Consider the following 17,218-nt stretch of genomic DNA (forward strand, 5'->3'; position numbering starts at 1 on the left):
GATAACAATGCTTTTGTTTAAAGGAAGAGAAAGAGAGCGATAGAGAGAAGTAGCCACAAGGTGAGAGACTTATTTGCAGTGTGGCTGGAGACTGAGAGAAAAAAGTAAAGCATTATCTCTTATTCCAATCACAGGTACCCAGAGGCAGGCAGAGCTCTGGAGTCCCAATGAGTGGATAAGATAGTGGTGCAGGGAAGAGGGATTCAGTTTTGTAAGGAATTGAGCAACCTTTTGGGGATGGAGTAGTCTTTGCCAAAAAGGACAGGCTCCATCTAACCAGGGTGGAACCAGGCTGCTGGTCCTAACTTTTACAAAGGATATAGAGCAGCTTTTAAACTAGAACAAGGAAGACAGCCGACAGATGCTCAGCAGGGCATGGTTCAGAGGGAAGTATCTTTGAAAGATACTAATGAAACAGGAGAGTTAGGTCATCCCAACAGAGAGGTTCCAATAAAAGCAAAAATAGTCCATGTGCCTACAAGTAAAGTACCATCTGAGTTAAAGGATTCCCTATCAACTGATAAGCAAGTTGTTAATATAAACAAAAAATATACTTTGAAATGTCTGAATGTCAATGCCAGAAGTCTAAGAAGTAATGTGGGAGAGTTAGTGTGTATAAGCACTGAATGAAAAGGTAGATATAATTCACATCTCAGAGACCTGGTGGAAGGAGGATAACCAATGGGATACAAATTATATCGCAGTGAAAGGATGGATCAACCTGGTGGGGAGGATGGCTCTTTATATTCAGGATGGCAGAGAGCCCAACAGGATAAAAATCATACAGGAGGCCAAATGCACAGTACTTTATGGGTAGAAATCCCTGGCCAAAATGATCAGATGGATGATGAAATGCTAAGAGAAATTAGGGAAGCTAACAAATTGGGCAGAACAATAATAATGGGAGATTTCAATTACCCCAATATTGACTGGGTAAATGTAACATCTTAGTGGAAAGCAGGATTTGGTGCAAGAGGTAACGGTGGTGGGGCAGCTCTAGCATAATTTTCAAAAGGGAGACTTTGATAAAATGAGGAAAATATAAAAAAATTGAAAGGTGCAGCTACAAAGGTTAAGAGTGTACAATACGTATGGATATTGTTTAAAAGTACTATTCTAGAAGTACAGTCCAGATGTATTCCTCATATTAAAAAGGGTGAAAGGGAGGCCAAACAACTGCCAACGTGGTTAAAAGGCAAGATAAAAGAGGCTATTTTAGCCAAAAGAACTCCCTTCAAAAATTGAAAGAAGGATCCATCTGAAGAAAACAGGAAAACGAATAAGCATTGGCAAGTTAAATGTAAAACATTGATAACATACGCTAAGAGAATTTGAAAAGAAGCTGGCCATGCAGGAAAAACTCATAATAAAACTTTTTTAAAAATATCAGAATCAAGAAGCCTGGGAGGGAGTCAGTTGGATCGTTAGATGACTGAGTGGTAAAAGGGGCACTTAGAGAAGATAAGGCCATTGCAGAAAGACTACACAAAATCTTTGCTTTGGTGTTTACTAATGAGGTTGTTGGAGAGGTACCTATTCCGGAAACAGTTTTCAAGGGTGATGATTCAGATAAACTGAACCAAATCACAATGAACATGGAAGATGTAGGCTAGATTGAAGAGTAGCAAATCACTTCTGAAAGAAATCACACATGAAATTTCAGATTTATTACTAGTAAATGATAACCTATCATTAAAATTGTCCATTCTACCTGAAGATTGGAGGGTGGCCAATGTAACTCTGATATTTAAAAAAGGGCTCTCGGATGATCCAGGAAAGTATGGCTGGTGAGCCTGACGACAGTGCTGGGAAAAATCGTGGAAACTATTCAAAAGGACAAAATCCCAGAACACATAGATAGACTTGGTTTAATGGGACACAGCCAGCATGGATTTACCCAAGGGAAGTCTTGCCTCACAAATCTGCTGCATTTTTTTGAAGGGGTTAATAAATATGTGGATAAACTTGAGTCAGTAGATTTAGTGTATTTGGATTTTCAGAAGGTGTTTGACAAAGTTCCTCATGGGATAGGTGGCGATGTCCTTTTGTGGATTGCAAACTGGCTAAAAGATCAGAAACAGAGAATAGGATTAAATGGTCAGTTTTCTCAGTGGAGAAAGGTAAATAATGGGGTGCCTCAGGGATCTGTACTTGGACTGGTGCTTTTTAATATATTTATAAATTATCTGGAAAGGGGAACAAAAAGTGAGGTTATCAAATTTGCAGATCATACACAATTATTTAAATTACAGGTGGATTGTGAAAAATTGCAGGACCTCCTTGCGAGCCCGGAAGATTGGGTATCCAAATGGCAGATAAAACTTAATGTGGACAGGTACAAAGTGATGCACAAATATATTGAAATCATCAACTCAATGTGCTGCAGTGGTCAAAAAAGCAAACGGAATTTTGGGAATTATTAGGAAAGGAATGAATATTGGGGGTCTATTTTATTTTATTTTTATTTTCTGCTCCAGCCTCCCCTCCCCTGGAAGAACCTTTAGTTGTGTGGGTGTGAGTTATTCATGCCCATTCTAAATGGATGCTGGGCTGGATGGACCCTTGGTCTCACCCAGTATGGCAATTTCTTATGTAGAGTTATTTACGTTGTCGTTCCCATTGGTGGAGGGGGTTTACATATCTACACTGCATATGTAAATCAATAACTCCTCCTTCCTCCCTAGGAAAAACGCTAAGGTTGTGCTGGGTACAAATTTGCATTTTCACAGTTAAATGGAGGCAGAAGTACCCTGTTTCCCCGAAAATAAGACATCCCCCGAAAATAAGACCTAGTAGAGGTTTTGCTGAATTGCTAAATATAAGACCTCCCCCGAAAGTAAGACCTAGCAAAGTTTTTATTTGGGAGCATGCCCGTCGCACAGAACACCAGAGCATGCAGCTGTGATTTTTTTTACCCTGCAGGATTCACAGTTAGTTGTCATCATAAACCAGCATAACCAGACAACTATTCAGAATATAATAAATGTTCATTTTTTTTGTTCAACAATATATGTGAATTCTTCTTCATGGAAAAATAAGACATCCCCTGAAAATAAGGCCTAGTGCATCTTTGGTAGCAAAAATTAATATAAGACACTGTCTTATTTTCGGGGAAACACGGTACTAGCCAGAGAGCATTTCCTAAGTAAGCCAATCATAGTAAGGTTTACATTTCACAATTGCTTCAGAAAAGCATGTGATGTTAAAAAACAAAACAAAACAAAAAAAACAAAACTAAAGAGAAAAGACTGCATCAATTAAAAAAATGAATGTAAGTACATAAAAAACAAATGTTTTTAATAAATTAATAAAGCCCATGTAATCTATCAGTGAAAATCATTAAAACCAGAAACAGAGAATACTAAGTCAAACCAAATTCAGATCCCTCTCTATATTTTGAGCTATTGTTAATGGCCCCTATGCTGAAAACAACCCATTTATACTTAAGGAAATCACTATGAAAGTCTTCCTTACCTGTTTTGGCTGCTCCATGATTTGAATGTATGGTCCATCTGCTGATTTAAAAAACAAAAAAAACCTGTAAGGTCCTGAAGTACAGCAATAAACAGAATGCCATAAAGTCATATCAAGACAATATCATCAAACACAAAAGCAATATGGTGACGATGGGGTGAACAATTAAAACTGGGCACCAGGGTGCAAAATCTGTGGGGGCCTTTCATCCAAGGGACTTGCACCATAATCAGAGCAAAAGTGCAAGGGAACTGCCCAGTGAACAATTACGCACGGAGATTTGTGCCTGTTTTCTCCGTATGTAATTTTTTTTGGCACAAAGCACGCATCACTGGAATACTAAAACAGAGAGGTTGGGCAATATTCAAAGTCCCTATTTCTGTGGGTAAAATGCGTTTTATTTACCCATGGAAATGGCTCTGAAGATTGCCATAACTATAATGAGTTCCACAGATTGACTGGTGGTGCCACACTTATAGCTTAACGGGAAATAAACGTCAGGAATGTGTCATCAGAAAGTCCCTGGAATACCTGGTTTGATTTAGCATGCACACAGTGTTGTAAATCACAGAGAGACAAGAAGGCTAAGCCTCACTAATTATGAGCGTCCTATCACACTCCTCACTATGCAACTGATTTATGATTCAGACATTTACACACCATGGTCGCACCAGGAATAATTTATATTCCAGCACCTTTCTTTAAAAAAAAAAAACTGGAAGGATTGTTAAACCAAACAGAAAAAGAGTCTAATTTTTCAAACTACCAAGTCCCCTAATAACGAATTACAACCGAATTACTTAAAAAGACAGTGTTGGTAGTCGCACTGTTGAGAGCTCTACCCTGCTGAATTTTTGGCTGTTGCAGTTTTGAGAGTAGAGTGGGTTTCCAGATGGTAAATGGGGTACATGGAATCAGTCCCTCACCAACCTTCCAACCATTTTGCTTATTTCACGGAGCACTCTTGTTCCCAAGTATGTCTGTTAATTCAGTAAGCCGTCTTCAGTAGAGACATGCATTACTTATATTTTCACTTATTTCTAGGGATTTTCGTTTTCGGTTTTTATTGCTCTTTATTTTTCCTGGGAATTTATCATTATGATAAGAAAAAGAACAGGAGTAAATAGGTTGATAAACAGTCCTCTTATTTTTCCAGGTAAATATCGGAGTTTGTTTTGGTGGAGAGAAGCCAGGACCATAAAACAACAGTAACTTACAATCCGAAAGAAAAGGGAGAATTTTAATGCAGTAATTTTAGTTTGTGCACACCAACTAAGCAGGGTCCTTCATTTTCAGTTTAAACCGATTTTCACCCATAAATCCCCGGATTTTTCCCAAAGGCGACAATTGGTTTAAACAGATTTTCACCTTAATTTTAGGCTGATTAAAAAGCTGCTCCGGAGCTACAGATGCGGTGCTTCAAGGCCTCCAGCCACTGCTGGAAGTTAGTATGGGCCAAAGCACACGCTGTGTTTCAAGTTCCGCCTTCCATACATGAAGCACTCACCTTCCGGTGTTGTCCATGCCACGTTTCAAGCCCTGCTTCCTCACCTTCCCCCCCAAGCAGCCAAAGAGCCTGCTGTCTGTTGCCATGAATGCATTTCAAGCAGGCCCTGTCCACCAGAAGCACTTCCCAAGCAGAAGTGCAGTGTTGCAGAGTGTGGGAGCCTCCGTAAGCTCACTGCTGAGCCACCATCGGTAAGGATGAATGCTGTCGCAGAGTGTGGCGGTGGGGAGGGGAGAGAGAGGGAGATTCTTAGTAGGAGGAGGGAGAGAAGGGAGAGCTGGCAGGGGATGGGGGGTAAAGATGGGCTTGCTGATGAGTGGATGACTGGGAAAATCTGTTCTTCCTGCATGGGCATCTTCTTAAGGTTTTAAGTAAATTGTCTACCATGGAGGATTATTAAATTACAAAGCAAGAACTAAATCAGTTTCTGCTCCTGGGTTAGCCAGGGCTGGGTAAGGTTAGAGGCAGTGATGAAAGCCCTAGAGAGGGGGTAGGCAGTGGTCAGGAGAGAACATCTCAGCCACTGCACAAAAGACAACACCTAGTGGCCAAGATTGGGATGCGCACACGCTGGGCTGCAGCTTTGGTCTGTGAATCCTAGCTGAGGACTGTCACTGTAACGGCTGAGCCAGGCAGGTGACTGGTGGGAGAAGAATAGATTCAAAATAGGCTTCATTCATATTATCAACTGGGGAGACTTACAGCGGTGCATCAGGATCGCATAGGTGCGTTTGGTAAAATTTGGGGGCCTTACACATCATGGCTAGATGAGCAAGCTCTTCTCAACACTTGATTGCATATGTTTGTGGCTAAGCAATATCATGTTTCGCAGCTTTTACTGATTCCCTGACTCTCTTTAGTTGTTATCTTTTATTGTATAAATGCTCCCTACCATGTACGGGTGTTCCATACCTCTCTCTCTCTTATCACTATCCTTACCTCTTTTAATGCATACCCAGTTGTTTGGGGGGTGGGCGTTGGGATTGGGGTCTGTTTCTAAAATTGGTCAATCATATTTTGAAGCACTTTGGCCCGCTTGGGCTTATTTGCTGTGTACTTATCGTTCAGTACTGATTGTTAAATTTTCTGTATGTGTTTTATCTGCCATGATTGACAATAAAAATTATTTACATATAAAAAAAAAAAAAAATAAAGAAAAAAAAATCTTTAAGCTCCTAAAAGAAACAGGAGGAAGCTGCCAGGACAAAAATGAGAAAAACTAAATCAAACACAAATAAGGGAAGGGAAAGAAATCTCACAGAATGGGTAGAAAGCAGAAATGAAATGAGGAAAAAATTAAAAGCAAGAGCATTAGAACATGTCAAATTTGCAAAAGAGCATCAAAACTAAATGTGTCATGTGTCTTGAAAAAATACAAAAGCGCATAAACGCAGGGCTGGAAAAATCCCAAGTGCCAGGGTGGCTGGGCACCTAAAACTTGGGCCCTTGTACCACCCTGATCTGCTGCATCTGCCCAGGTCCTGGTGCACAGGGGCTTGCTGCTGCCGCCAGTTGGGTCAAGACACGATGAGGATGTAAAGAGGAAGGGGAGGGGGAGCGTACATGGAAACCAGAGAGAGAGAGAGAAGTGGGGGAGAGGGTGGGCATGAGGGGGGAGCCTGGGAGGAGAACAAAGGCAAAATTGGGAGGGAGAAAGAGCAAAAAACCTAAAAAATGACAACACACAAACAGGAGCAAAATACGTAAAAGAAAGAAATCAAAATAAAAAACAGCAAAATAAGCAAAAAATTTGAGAAAACAAACACAAGAGAAAAAAGCTAAGTTATGACTCCTAAAATATTTTGGAAACATTTTTGAACCTAAGGTATCTATTTTAGTGAAAAATAAACCATGTATTATAAATGGGTGAGAAACCAAGAACACCACATTATATATAAAACAGCATAAAATCTCTGCAACAGTTCACAATATTCACTGAGCCCACACTGAAAAATCATAGAGGTCCACATTCAGCCACTCTCCAGCTGAGCAAGTTAGCCAGAAATCAGGCCTGGATTTGCCAATAAGTACACTAGGCCTGTGTCTAGGGCAGCAAAACTCTGGGGGAGCAGCAGGCCAGCTGAAGGTTTCTGCCTCTCAGCTGTGCTGAATCTCACTCAGCAGAGAACAGTCCTCTGATTCCTGCTCCAGTCTTTCTTTCCCCTCCTAGTGCAGAGATCAAGAAGGTAAGGGTGAGGCTAGAAGGGGCAAAGAGGAACAGCTCTGTTCCCTATTACAGCACCCGCCACACATCCACTGCCATCCCGTGCTGGGAACAGGAGCAGGCGTTAATTCCTGAGGAGCCCCTAAAGTTCACAGAAAAGCAGAAAATACTGCTGTTTCTGTTAACTTTAGAACTGGAAAAGCAAAAATCAATTTTAGGAGACGGGAAAAAAAATTTAAAAGAAGTCGCTGGCGGTTAAGTTAGGAAAACCGGGCACTCAATTAACAAGTGGCCATTTTCCTAACCCGTGGTTGTGCACAGTTAAGAAAACGGACGCTCGTAAAATTCAGCATCCGTTTTCCTAACCCGGACTGACAGCCACCTCTCCTGGGCACCCGATGCCGAGGAGGTGCCAGGGACACACAATTTCCCCATACGCCTCCTTTTTTACCGCAGCAGCCCATTTAAGCATTAGATCGGGCGCCCGGGAGAGACAGATCGGCGCGCGTTAGAAGAGCGGGAGCTCAATCATGAGCGCTGATATTGCTGATATTGTGTGCCTTACACCTTCTGCTCTGTTGTCCCTTTTTGGGGGAGGGAGGGGAGCAGGGAGGTGGAGTGACAGCACCAACAGTGTCTAGGGGTAGCAAAAGCCTAAATCAGTCACTGCTGGAAAAACATATTGGTTGGGATATTCGGCGACACAGTTGTGCTGCTGAACATACCCAACCATCTATAGTTAGCCGGATAAGTAGCTTATCCAGCTAAGCAGCAGCTGCGAAACGCGGCCAAATATTGAAATATCACAACTTAAATGAGTAAGTCCAAACATATCTGGCCAAGTGGCGCTGAATATGGAGCTCAACCTATTTATCATGCTGAAGTGGAATATGGCACATTTATACAGTAAATTCAGCATTTTTTGTTACTAAACTGAAATCTGTCTGTGGTATGGCCCATCCACATCAATCAGCTCTCTCATACAAAGGCATCACTGGATATCAAAAACAACCGTCTGCTGGACTCGAAACTGACTATGCTCCCACGAATCCAGGCAACGTTAAAGAGTTGCCTCTTTCACGAAAACGCCATCCTCTCACTGAGAAAAAGAACCTAGTCACAGATGTCCATGCCATGGTAACCACATGGCTGGATTAGTGTAATGCACAGATAAAGCCCCTCACAAACGTCTGCTAACAGAAAATTATACTGCATGGTGGACAGTAAGCCACATGTTCCTATCATTTCTCTCCCCTCAAACTGCTCTAGCTACCACTCTCCTATACATTCAAATTCAAAACCCTGACCCACGATCTACAAGGCACTACGAGCAAACACAGACCTAGGCATCTGAAAATGAGGCTGTCCTTCTAAAAGGAACCAAGACCTCTAAGATCCTCACTTGATACCTCCATAACACAGACAAAAGAAATCTAAAGAAAAGATATTCATCGACAAACAGAGCAGCACCTGCCCTGATGAATTCTCGCCCAAAAAAGCTCTGCCACACGCATTGCTACTCCCATTTTAGGAAGCAAATAAAAGCCTGGCTCTTCCACCAGGCTCTCTTAATGCCAACTCATACTACCTCCACCCTAGAAAGCAGTCTGAAATCTGCTCCCCACAAGCAGACTGCTGCGGCCTGCCTGGCACTATGTATTATAATGCCTGACTGTGCTGCTACAACCTTGTGTTGCTGAGTCGCTGCATAAGATGTTATCCTTTTTACTGAGATGTTGCACGAAATGACCTGTATTTTTAAGTTTAGGCCTATTGTTTCGTCTATAGTCCACCTTCACCCTCAGATCAGAATTGTTAAAAAAAAAAGTTACACCTGTGGGTCTTAAATATTATATTACCACTCTAACATGCTGTATCCCGCTTTGGGTGGATTTCTTATTCAAAAAGGCAGCTAATAAATTTAATATCAACACTGGATTTCAGAAAATTCCTAAACTTCTTACAGTGAACCAGGAATTATAAAACACCTATCTGAAACATCTACATAATGCGGAACAACATCGATGAAATGTGACCACAGGGAACCAAATTACTGCAAATAAAGGAGTGGGCATATTTAAAGGCTCACACTTTTTTTTTTTTAATATAACCAAAGAAATATCAAATTATAGGAATTAAAACAGTTTTGAACAAAAAGCAATGGAAACCTGGGAATAAGACCAACAAAATGTGACAGAGAACTAAAAACGTGAGCTGACATTTTTACAAACGCTGTACTGCTGTTTTAAGGCTGTGGTTAATGAAAGTCTTAACCAAGACCAACCCCCCCCGGACAATCCAAGTTGAGCTCTGCAGATTCTGGCTCTTCCCCTCCACCTTCCGGGGTACTGCGAAAGGACTGGAAAAGAGGGTTGCAATAGGGTGTGCCTTACATGTTATAAAAGTCAGCAGCCAAGCTATTTCCAGTGGCGCTTTTGTGTGTCAGAACCCAAGCACTGGGCTATGACAGAGGTGGGGTAAGGAAGCAGTGGGTGGGGGGGATGGGGTGCTTCCTCGTGCTTTGCTTCATTTTTCCCAAGGGTGTCCCTTCTACTAAAATGTCCAGGCTTTTCCATAATGTGTGTACGGCTCCAACTATCCCCTCTCTGCCCCATTCCTTAGGGGACTTCTCAATTGGTTGGCACGCCTTGAACATTGTACCGTCACAGGTCCCTTCACGTTTAATGACTGAGAAAAGCTCAAATGAAAGAGAAAAGCAAAAATGTTCAAAGCCCATTGATTTTATAAGTCTGTCTCAACAGACTGAAACAGGACAGAGGAAGAGCGAAATTAAAGGTAATAAAAGGGCTGCCCTGCAAAGATAAATATTAGGCATGTGCACAAGATTTTTTATTCATTTCATTTTGGTTTTCAATTATTGTGTGTGTGTGTGTGTGGTGGGGGGGGTGTTTCATTTCATTTATTTCAAATAAAAATCCAGCAGATTTTTTTTAAACCACAAAAAAAAAAAGGAAAAAAAAAGTCAGGTCTGGCACCACAGTACAAACAAACAAAAAAATCTCCCAGTCCCTCTTCAGATCATCCAAGCCTCCTCCAGCCTCTTACCCCATGTCTACTTGCCTGCAAGGGGCAGAGGTTATCCCCAGTCACTCCTGCCCTGCTGGTGAAGTAGTGGACAATGAGGCCGGCCTCAGATGGATGGTGCCATGCCAAAAATCTGCCTTACAATAAAACGGCCACGGTCAACAAAAACACAAGGGCACAATTTGAAAAAAAAAAACAAAAAAAACCCCCCAACAAAAACCCAACAACTTTTTTTTATTTCCTGGAGTAAGAAGAATTTGTATATGTAATTTTTAGAGATGAAAAGAATTGCTGGCAAAATAATTAGATTTTGTCAATACAACTGATGAATCATTAAAAAATATATTTTATGCTGTGGGCAGAGTCACTGGCAATGCCTCATTTGGAACATGAGTGAGCAGCCACTCCTTACAGAATAAAAAGGACATGTGTGAACATTCTTAATGCCTAATTTCCTCCTCTGGTACAGAAATTTGCACATGGTTATGACAACGCTCTCTGTGTAATAAAGACATCATTAGACTGGTTTTCCCTCTAGGATTACTAAGCAAGAAGCAGAATTACCTGGTGACCACAGGCAACTACTCAATAGCTTTCAAACTATTCAAAGTGAGCCAATGGCAGGGCAGCTTTCAAAACGTTCATGGACATCAAATTGTGCTCCAGCTGCTCTGTGATTTCAAATTAATTGACCTACTTCCCTTTAGGAGATAACAAAAGACCAAGGATTTTAAGCATAGGGGGTGTCGAGGGTATGTGAAAAAAAGTATGAGTTGGGGGGGGGGGGGTCACAGATAGTAATACCATATTACTATCTGTGGTAGAAATAAGAATGAAACTGGATGAACGGTTCAAAAGGGGTTTGGTTTTTTTTTGGGTTTTTTTTTTAAGAGGAAGGGGTAACTGAGAAAAAAAAACGCACTCCCCCGGTGCATTGCTGAACCGGCGCGACTTTGCCCGACTTAGTCCTTAAATTGTTCTCTTTATATCTCTAGGATAAGGAACAAGCGTCATAGGTCAAAATAAAGTGAAAATTGTTTTCTTTAATTAATTATCATGCCTGCGAAGAGGAAAGGGAAAATTCGGGTTTTCCCTTCAGAGCCCATGCCCTCTACCTCAACACAGTTGGAAATTCACAAATTTTTGACACAGCTGGGAAAGCAGGTAGCCGAAGAAGCTGTTGGAACACCACGTGAAGGAGAAACGAGGAGTTCCTAAGCCCTGATAGTAGACCTCCTCCAGCCCAACGCATTATCGAAGATCAGACAGCCCAGTCGCCTACTGCAGGAATGGTAGAAGCGACAGGACAGGAGGGTGCCTCTTCTTCGAATATAGAAGATCCTATGCAGATGACATCCAGGTCTGAAAAGGTAACTCTCAAGGCAATATGGGATGCAGTGAAAAGTTTGACCAATGCTGTGACTAGATTGGAGAAAAAGATGGACACTATGACTTCAGACTATCAAGGGAATTTACAATTAGTTCAAACAAAATGTGTCGAGATATCTAAGAAGGTTAATGAGAATGAGAAAAGTATACAATCTATGCAGAAATTTAATGTAATGGTTATTAAAGACCAATTATCTTCTTCTCACCGCTTAGAAATATTAGAAAATAGAGCTAGACATTTAAATATTAGAATAAAAAATTTTCCACAAGTTTTGGGGGAGCTTCCCTATATTTCTCTTAAAAAATATTTCAGAGAGGTGTTGTTATATTCTGAGGAAGAAATTCCATCAGTTAACATGTGTTACTTTCTACTTAAGAAATCTCCAGTTACATCTAATTTATCCAAATTTTTGGAAGACTCCAATCTAGATGTAATTCACAGAAATACTTTGATTGTCTCTTTTATTGTTACCAAAGATATAAGTAATGTCATGAAAAGATATTTTCAGAAATTCCCAACGACATTCCATGGTCAAACAGTAAAAATTTACACAGACTTAGCTCCCATTACAAGAATTAGGCGTAGAGAATTTCTTACTTTAAGACAAAAAGTAACTTCATTAGGTTATACTTTTTTTCTACGCTACCCTTGTAGATGTGAGGTGAAAAAAGGGGAATATGAGTATGTGGTTTTTTTTAAGTTGAACAGCTCCAGCAGTTTGTGGATGCTCAACAGCCCACTGCATCTACTCCATTGCCCAATAGTGAGCCATCGAATGAGGTGATACCTATAAGTGAGTAACTATCATTAAGGCTTACAATAGTATTAGTATTCCAGCATGAACTATGTATAGCTATTGTATAATGTTTTTTCTTGGTATTTTCTCCTTTTTATCTTAAAGTTTCCTTACTAGCCTCAAATTTTCATGAAAATGATATTCTTTCTTTTTGAATTTCAGATATACAATATTTAGATTGTATTTTTTGAAAAGTTATCAGACATATTTTCTTTTATGGAAAGAGTAAAATCTTTTTTCTCTGTATGTTTGAAATATGAAAAATTATAAATAAAGATTAAAAAAAAAGAGGAAAGGGAGGGAACAGACATGATGATCTTATAAGGACAGTTTTCCTTTAGGAAACTAGGCTTAAAAATGAAAATATTTTGCTCTATCACTATAAAAATGTCTGTGACCTTTATTTCCTTTGAAAATTGTCATCAGTGCTTTTAAATACTATTAATTTGGGAGGTCCTCCAACATGGCTGCATCTTGCCTATCCTGTTGAGCGTTTTTCATCAGTATCCCAACTTTACTTTCCTAGTCCAGCGGATGAGCTTCTGCTCATCCGCTGGACTAGGGGAAGACAAAAACGAAGGTGAGGGTTTATCTTCCTGCACCCCTCCGAAACAGCTCTGGGATCAGTTCATAGACTGGCAAGAAGTGAAGCTTGGGCACTCCATTAACAGAACAGTTTGCACATGCTTATCTGACAATTCCTGCCTGAAGACTGAAATTACATTGAGCAAGAACACTGAACAAGACCAAGTTCCCCCTTCATCGCCTACAGGAGCAGCTCAATCTGAAGCGCCAGGAGATGCATCTGGTTCCGAAATTGTTAGAGCAGCAGCTGGGGGGAGTCTGATGGACAAGATAAAGGTTTGTGTGTGCTGCAGGGGAGCTCCCTAGGGTGAAGGAGCGGTTCCTCTTAGAACAGGTATCAGTATCAAATGGTAGATTCTTGCCCCAGACGGACTCTACTGGGCCCGCCGAATGTTCTCAACCTACTAGGACTAAGAGGAAGGTAAGCAATAGTGTGTTTATTCTCCCAAAATATTTAACTTGAATTCACTTTGCCTGGTAGCATGGAAGAACCAGAGGTCTTTGCTAAAGAGACAGATTTCAAAACTTCTCTCTCAGGGACAATATTTACAGGATAAGGTCAGTTTCTGAGGGACCCCAGACAACCTTCTGGGAATGCTTAGGGGTCAAAACTGCTTTAGAGGGCAATTATCAGTGGTCGCCAGCAGTTTCACTTTGAAAATTTGCAGCGGCTGGTGCTGGTGGGAAGTCTAATTTGCATACTTCAAAATAAAATCCCTATGCTTGCTTTTTCGGGCCCACCTCAGCCCCCCACCCCCAGTGCCATCTCCTTTCCCCACAGAGGGCCATTTTTAGAGGAGCCTTCTCCACCGATGCCAAAGGGCTGGACTTAACTCTCCCAAACAGTTTCTCCATTAGCTCGTCAGGATGGGCATCCTTTAGGGGGATCATCTTCCTGCACAGAGATCACCCCTAGACATTGTTCTCCCAGCGAGAAAGCACACATCTATCATGTGAAATATGTGATAGACCATGATGTGTTTGCACCAGAAGCACTTATTGAAACCACTGGCTTTCTTCAATTTCTGGGACATCGGCTGGAAAACCAAACGGCTCGATTTTAACAAAACCCTGACTGATGCTGCTCAATGCACCGATGTCAATGCACATGGCTGACAATGAGAAATAAAGGGAATCCATTGGTGCAATCTACCTAGTGAGATTACGAGAGGTGGCATGGAGAGAACCACAAAGCCCTGTGTGAGAATTCAGAATTTTAAGAAATGTTTTCTCAGAGAGAGAGAGAGAGAGAGAGAGAAGAGAGCTGTGAAAAATGTCTGAGGTGGTCCCGCACAACGCAGTGACGTGGGTTGTGCCACACATGCTCAATAGAGCATGCCGGAAGCTTCTAGAAGCTTGTGCGTAAATCTTCCCTACTGGGCTCTGTCGGATGAGGTCCCCCACCAGTGAGGTCTTACCCTGCTTGTCCTCAGAGAAACACCTTTACCCACAGCAAATCCTTCTAAAAATTGCCCACTTTAGGGCCTGATTTTCAAAGCAACTTTCATGCATAAAACCCTATTCTCTGTGCATGTAAGTGGCACTTTGAAAATCAACTGGGGCCAGTGCTCGTAAAGTCACATACATAAACCCGTTTTACATGCACTGGGAGGAGGCATTCCGGAAGCGAGTTGGGTTGGGGACAGGACTTGTGAGCATACTTTCGTATTTTCCAAAGTATATATGGAAGTTACCACACACATTATGCCCTGCTTCAAGCAGCTGTAAATTTGTGTGTGGACAAGTCCACTCCTACCCAGCCAACTAAGAAAGGATTTTCAAAGCAAACTTAGGGGGTTATTTTCCAACTCGCGTTATGGCCTTTCCGCATGCATTAAGGCATTTTCACATGCGAAAAACACCTTAACGCATGCGAAAAGCACCATAACGCATGGTGCGATGCTAATTTTTAAAAGGGGAGGAGTTGGGGGCAGGGTTTTTGGAAAAGTGGGCTGGCTTTGCACTTTACAAAGCCACTATACAAATCACATTTAATTGGACTCAATCTTGTAACCTTGTAAATAAGTTGCTGTAAGTTAAATCCCCCTCTTCTCCTCCAACTCCCAGTTATTTATTTCCCTGTTTTATTGTAACTGTCACTCTCCTTACAATGCTCTTGTTACAGTTGTTTGAGTTATCTCTTATCTTGCACACCTTGTTAAATGTAAACCGGTTTGATGTGATCCATGTCATGAAAGCTGGTATAGTAAAAATAATAAATAAATATCGCACAGTTTTAACGCTCAAAATAAGTACACCTTTTTCATTGGCGTTAAGCTGTGCAATATGCCCATAACGCAAATAGTGATTTTTTCGAAAATTGTGTTTTGGGCATTTTTAGGCTGGGGAAGGATTTGAGGAGGGCCTGAGATGTGAGGGAGGGGGGGAGAGAGAGAGAGGAGAGAGACTGACTGACTAGTTATAAGGCTCTTCTAGTAGCTAGCTACAGGAGGCCCACTGAGTAACTCGAGGTGAGGTTTAGATAGTAGTGTAGAGGTTAGGGGCTACATCGACATTCAGAGTGAGACGTACGAACAGAACAGTACACTCTTGTAAAGATTAAGGTTGTACAAATCTTATCTTTGTGTGAGTTTCCTCACTCCGAAGGACATCAAATCTTCACAAGAGTGTACTGTTCTGTTCGTGCATCTCACTTTGCATGTCAATGTGGCCCCTAGCTCCTACACTACTATCTAAACCTCACCTTGAGTTACTCAGTGGGCCTCCTATAGAGATATAAATAGCCAACTACTAGAAGGGCCTTATAGCTAGGCGTTCTCTCTCTCTCTCCCCCTCCCCCTCAATGGTTGCAGGTAGGACATGCAATAATTGTGGGAGAAAAAGTTAATGCACTTTGCAGTAATACCTATGCAAAGCGCTAAGATAGCCTAGTTATCACAATGTGCGCTATTATCTTAAAACCTGCCCCTCTTCCTATCGCATGTGATAGTTTGATGCACTTAAGTTTACTATCAAAATCCTCATAAAGTCGCGTGCATTATACAAGCAGACTTTACTGCTATGCAGGGAATAATAAAATAACCCTCCTTGAGAGTACTTTTCAAAGCCATTTCTGCAGGTAAATTAGTGCTTTACCTGTGAAAATGGGCTTTTTGAAAATTGCTTTCCCGATATGTGGGCAAAAATATGTATGCAATGCCGCAAAGTGTGAAGTTTTACCTGCAGGAGTGGGAGAGATATTCTCAGGGGTAAGATTGCACTGAGGTTTGGAATTATGCACATACTTTTAATAATCAAAAAGGTTCGTGTCTATATTTAGTCAGAAAAATTACCCACGCAAACTAGCAAATGTAATTTTCCTTAGGCAATTTTCAAAGTGGCACCACTTTGAAAATTTGTGCAAAGTCCATGGGTAAAAATCCCCTGTAGATTTTGCAGATATGTAGCTAGCCCCTTAGGGGTACATTTTCAAAGGGGTCATGCATGGAAAGTTAGCATACATAGCCTGTATGTGTTCATACTATTTTATACACAACAAAAGTATGTGTGTATTTTTGGTTTTGCATGCACATTTACTGGTGCAAAAACAGAGGTGATCTAGGGCAGTGGTTCTCAACCAGTGTGTTGCCAAGCACAAGCAGGTGTCTTGCCACGCTTCCCGGCCCCCCGCTGACCCAGCTGCTTCCCCAGCGGAGCAAAATAGATCCTCCACCTGGGCGGAACGCAGCAGGACAGCTGGAGTCAGCGGCACCGGCATGCTCTCTTCTCCCCCCCCCTCCCCCCTCTCCGCGGCTCGGAAGAGGAAGTGGTGAGCAGCGGGTGCATGCGCGGAAAGAAGAGACCATGCTAGTGTGGTCAGCATCGGCCCGAAAAAGAGAAGAGACGCGCAGCATGGCTCAGAGAAAAACTAAGAACAACGTCAAACCCCGCGGCCAATGGGACTCCTTTCTCCGCGAGGGCTGAAAGTGAAGGAGGTTGCTACTGCCTTTAAGGCTGGAAGTGGAAGAGGCTGCTGTCGCTAGTTCAGGGGGGGGAAGTGAGTGAATGAGCAAGCATATGTTTGAGGTGTGTGTGTGTGTGTGTGTGAGAGAGTGACACAGCATGTATGTGAATGATTGAGGCCTGTATATGTGAAAGAGCATGTGTGTGATTGAGAGCCTGTGTGTGAGAGATAGCATGAATGGAAGTGCATGACTGAGAACCTGTATGTGTATGTTTGTGATTGAAAACCTGTTTGTTTGAAAGGGTATGCGTGTGTGATTGAGATCCTTTGTGTGTGTGAGACAGCATGTGTGT

At 41.7% G+C, this 17,218-nt stretch overlaps 1 protein-coding gene across 2 annotated transcripts in view; it reads right to left on the reverse strand.

The window, feature by feature from the left end:
* The window catches only part of NFKB1 (nuclear factor kappa B subunit 1), a 278,175-nt gene that overhangs the window by 170,868 nt on the left and 90,089 nt on the right, over positions 1 to 17,218 (reverse strand). The window contains exon 4 of one of the 2 annotated variants that reach the window (XM_029597052.1): positions 3,475 to 3,512. In XM_029597052.1, the coding sequence (XP_029452912.1) occupies positions 3,475 to 3,512 (38 nt within the window). Of the gene's footprint in view, positions 1 to 3,474; positions 3,516 to 17,218 lie in introns of both variants that reach the window. The other variant, XM_029597051.1, reaches the window with a different exon arrangement.

The sequence above is a fragment of the Rhinatrema bivittatum genome, chromosome 1 (genome assembly GCF_901001135.1).
Source record: "Rhinatrema bivittatum chromosome 1, aRhiBiv1.1, whole genome shotgun sequence".
NCBI classification, from domain to species: domain Eukaryota; kingdom Metazoa; phylum Chordata; class Amphibia; order Gymnophiona; family Rhinatrematidae; genus Rhinatrema; species Rhinatrema bivittatum.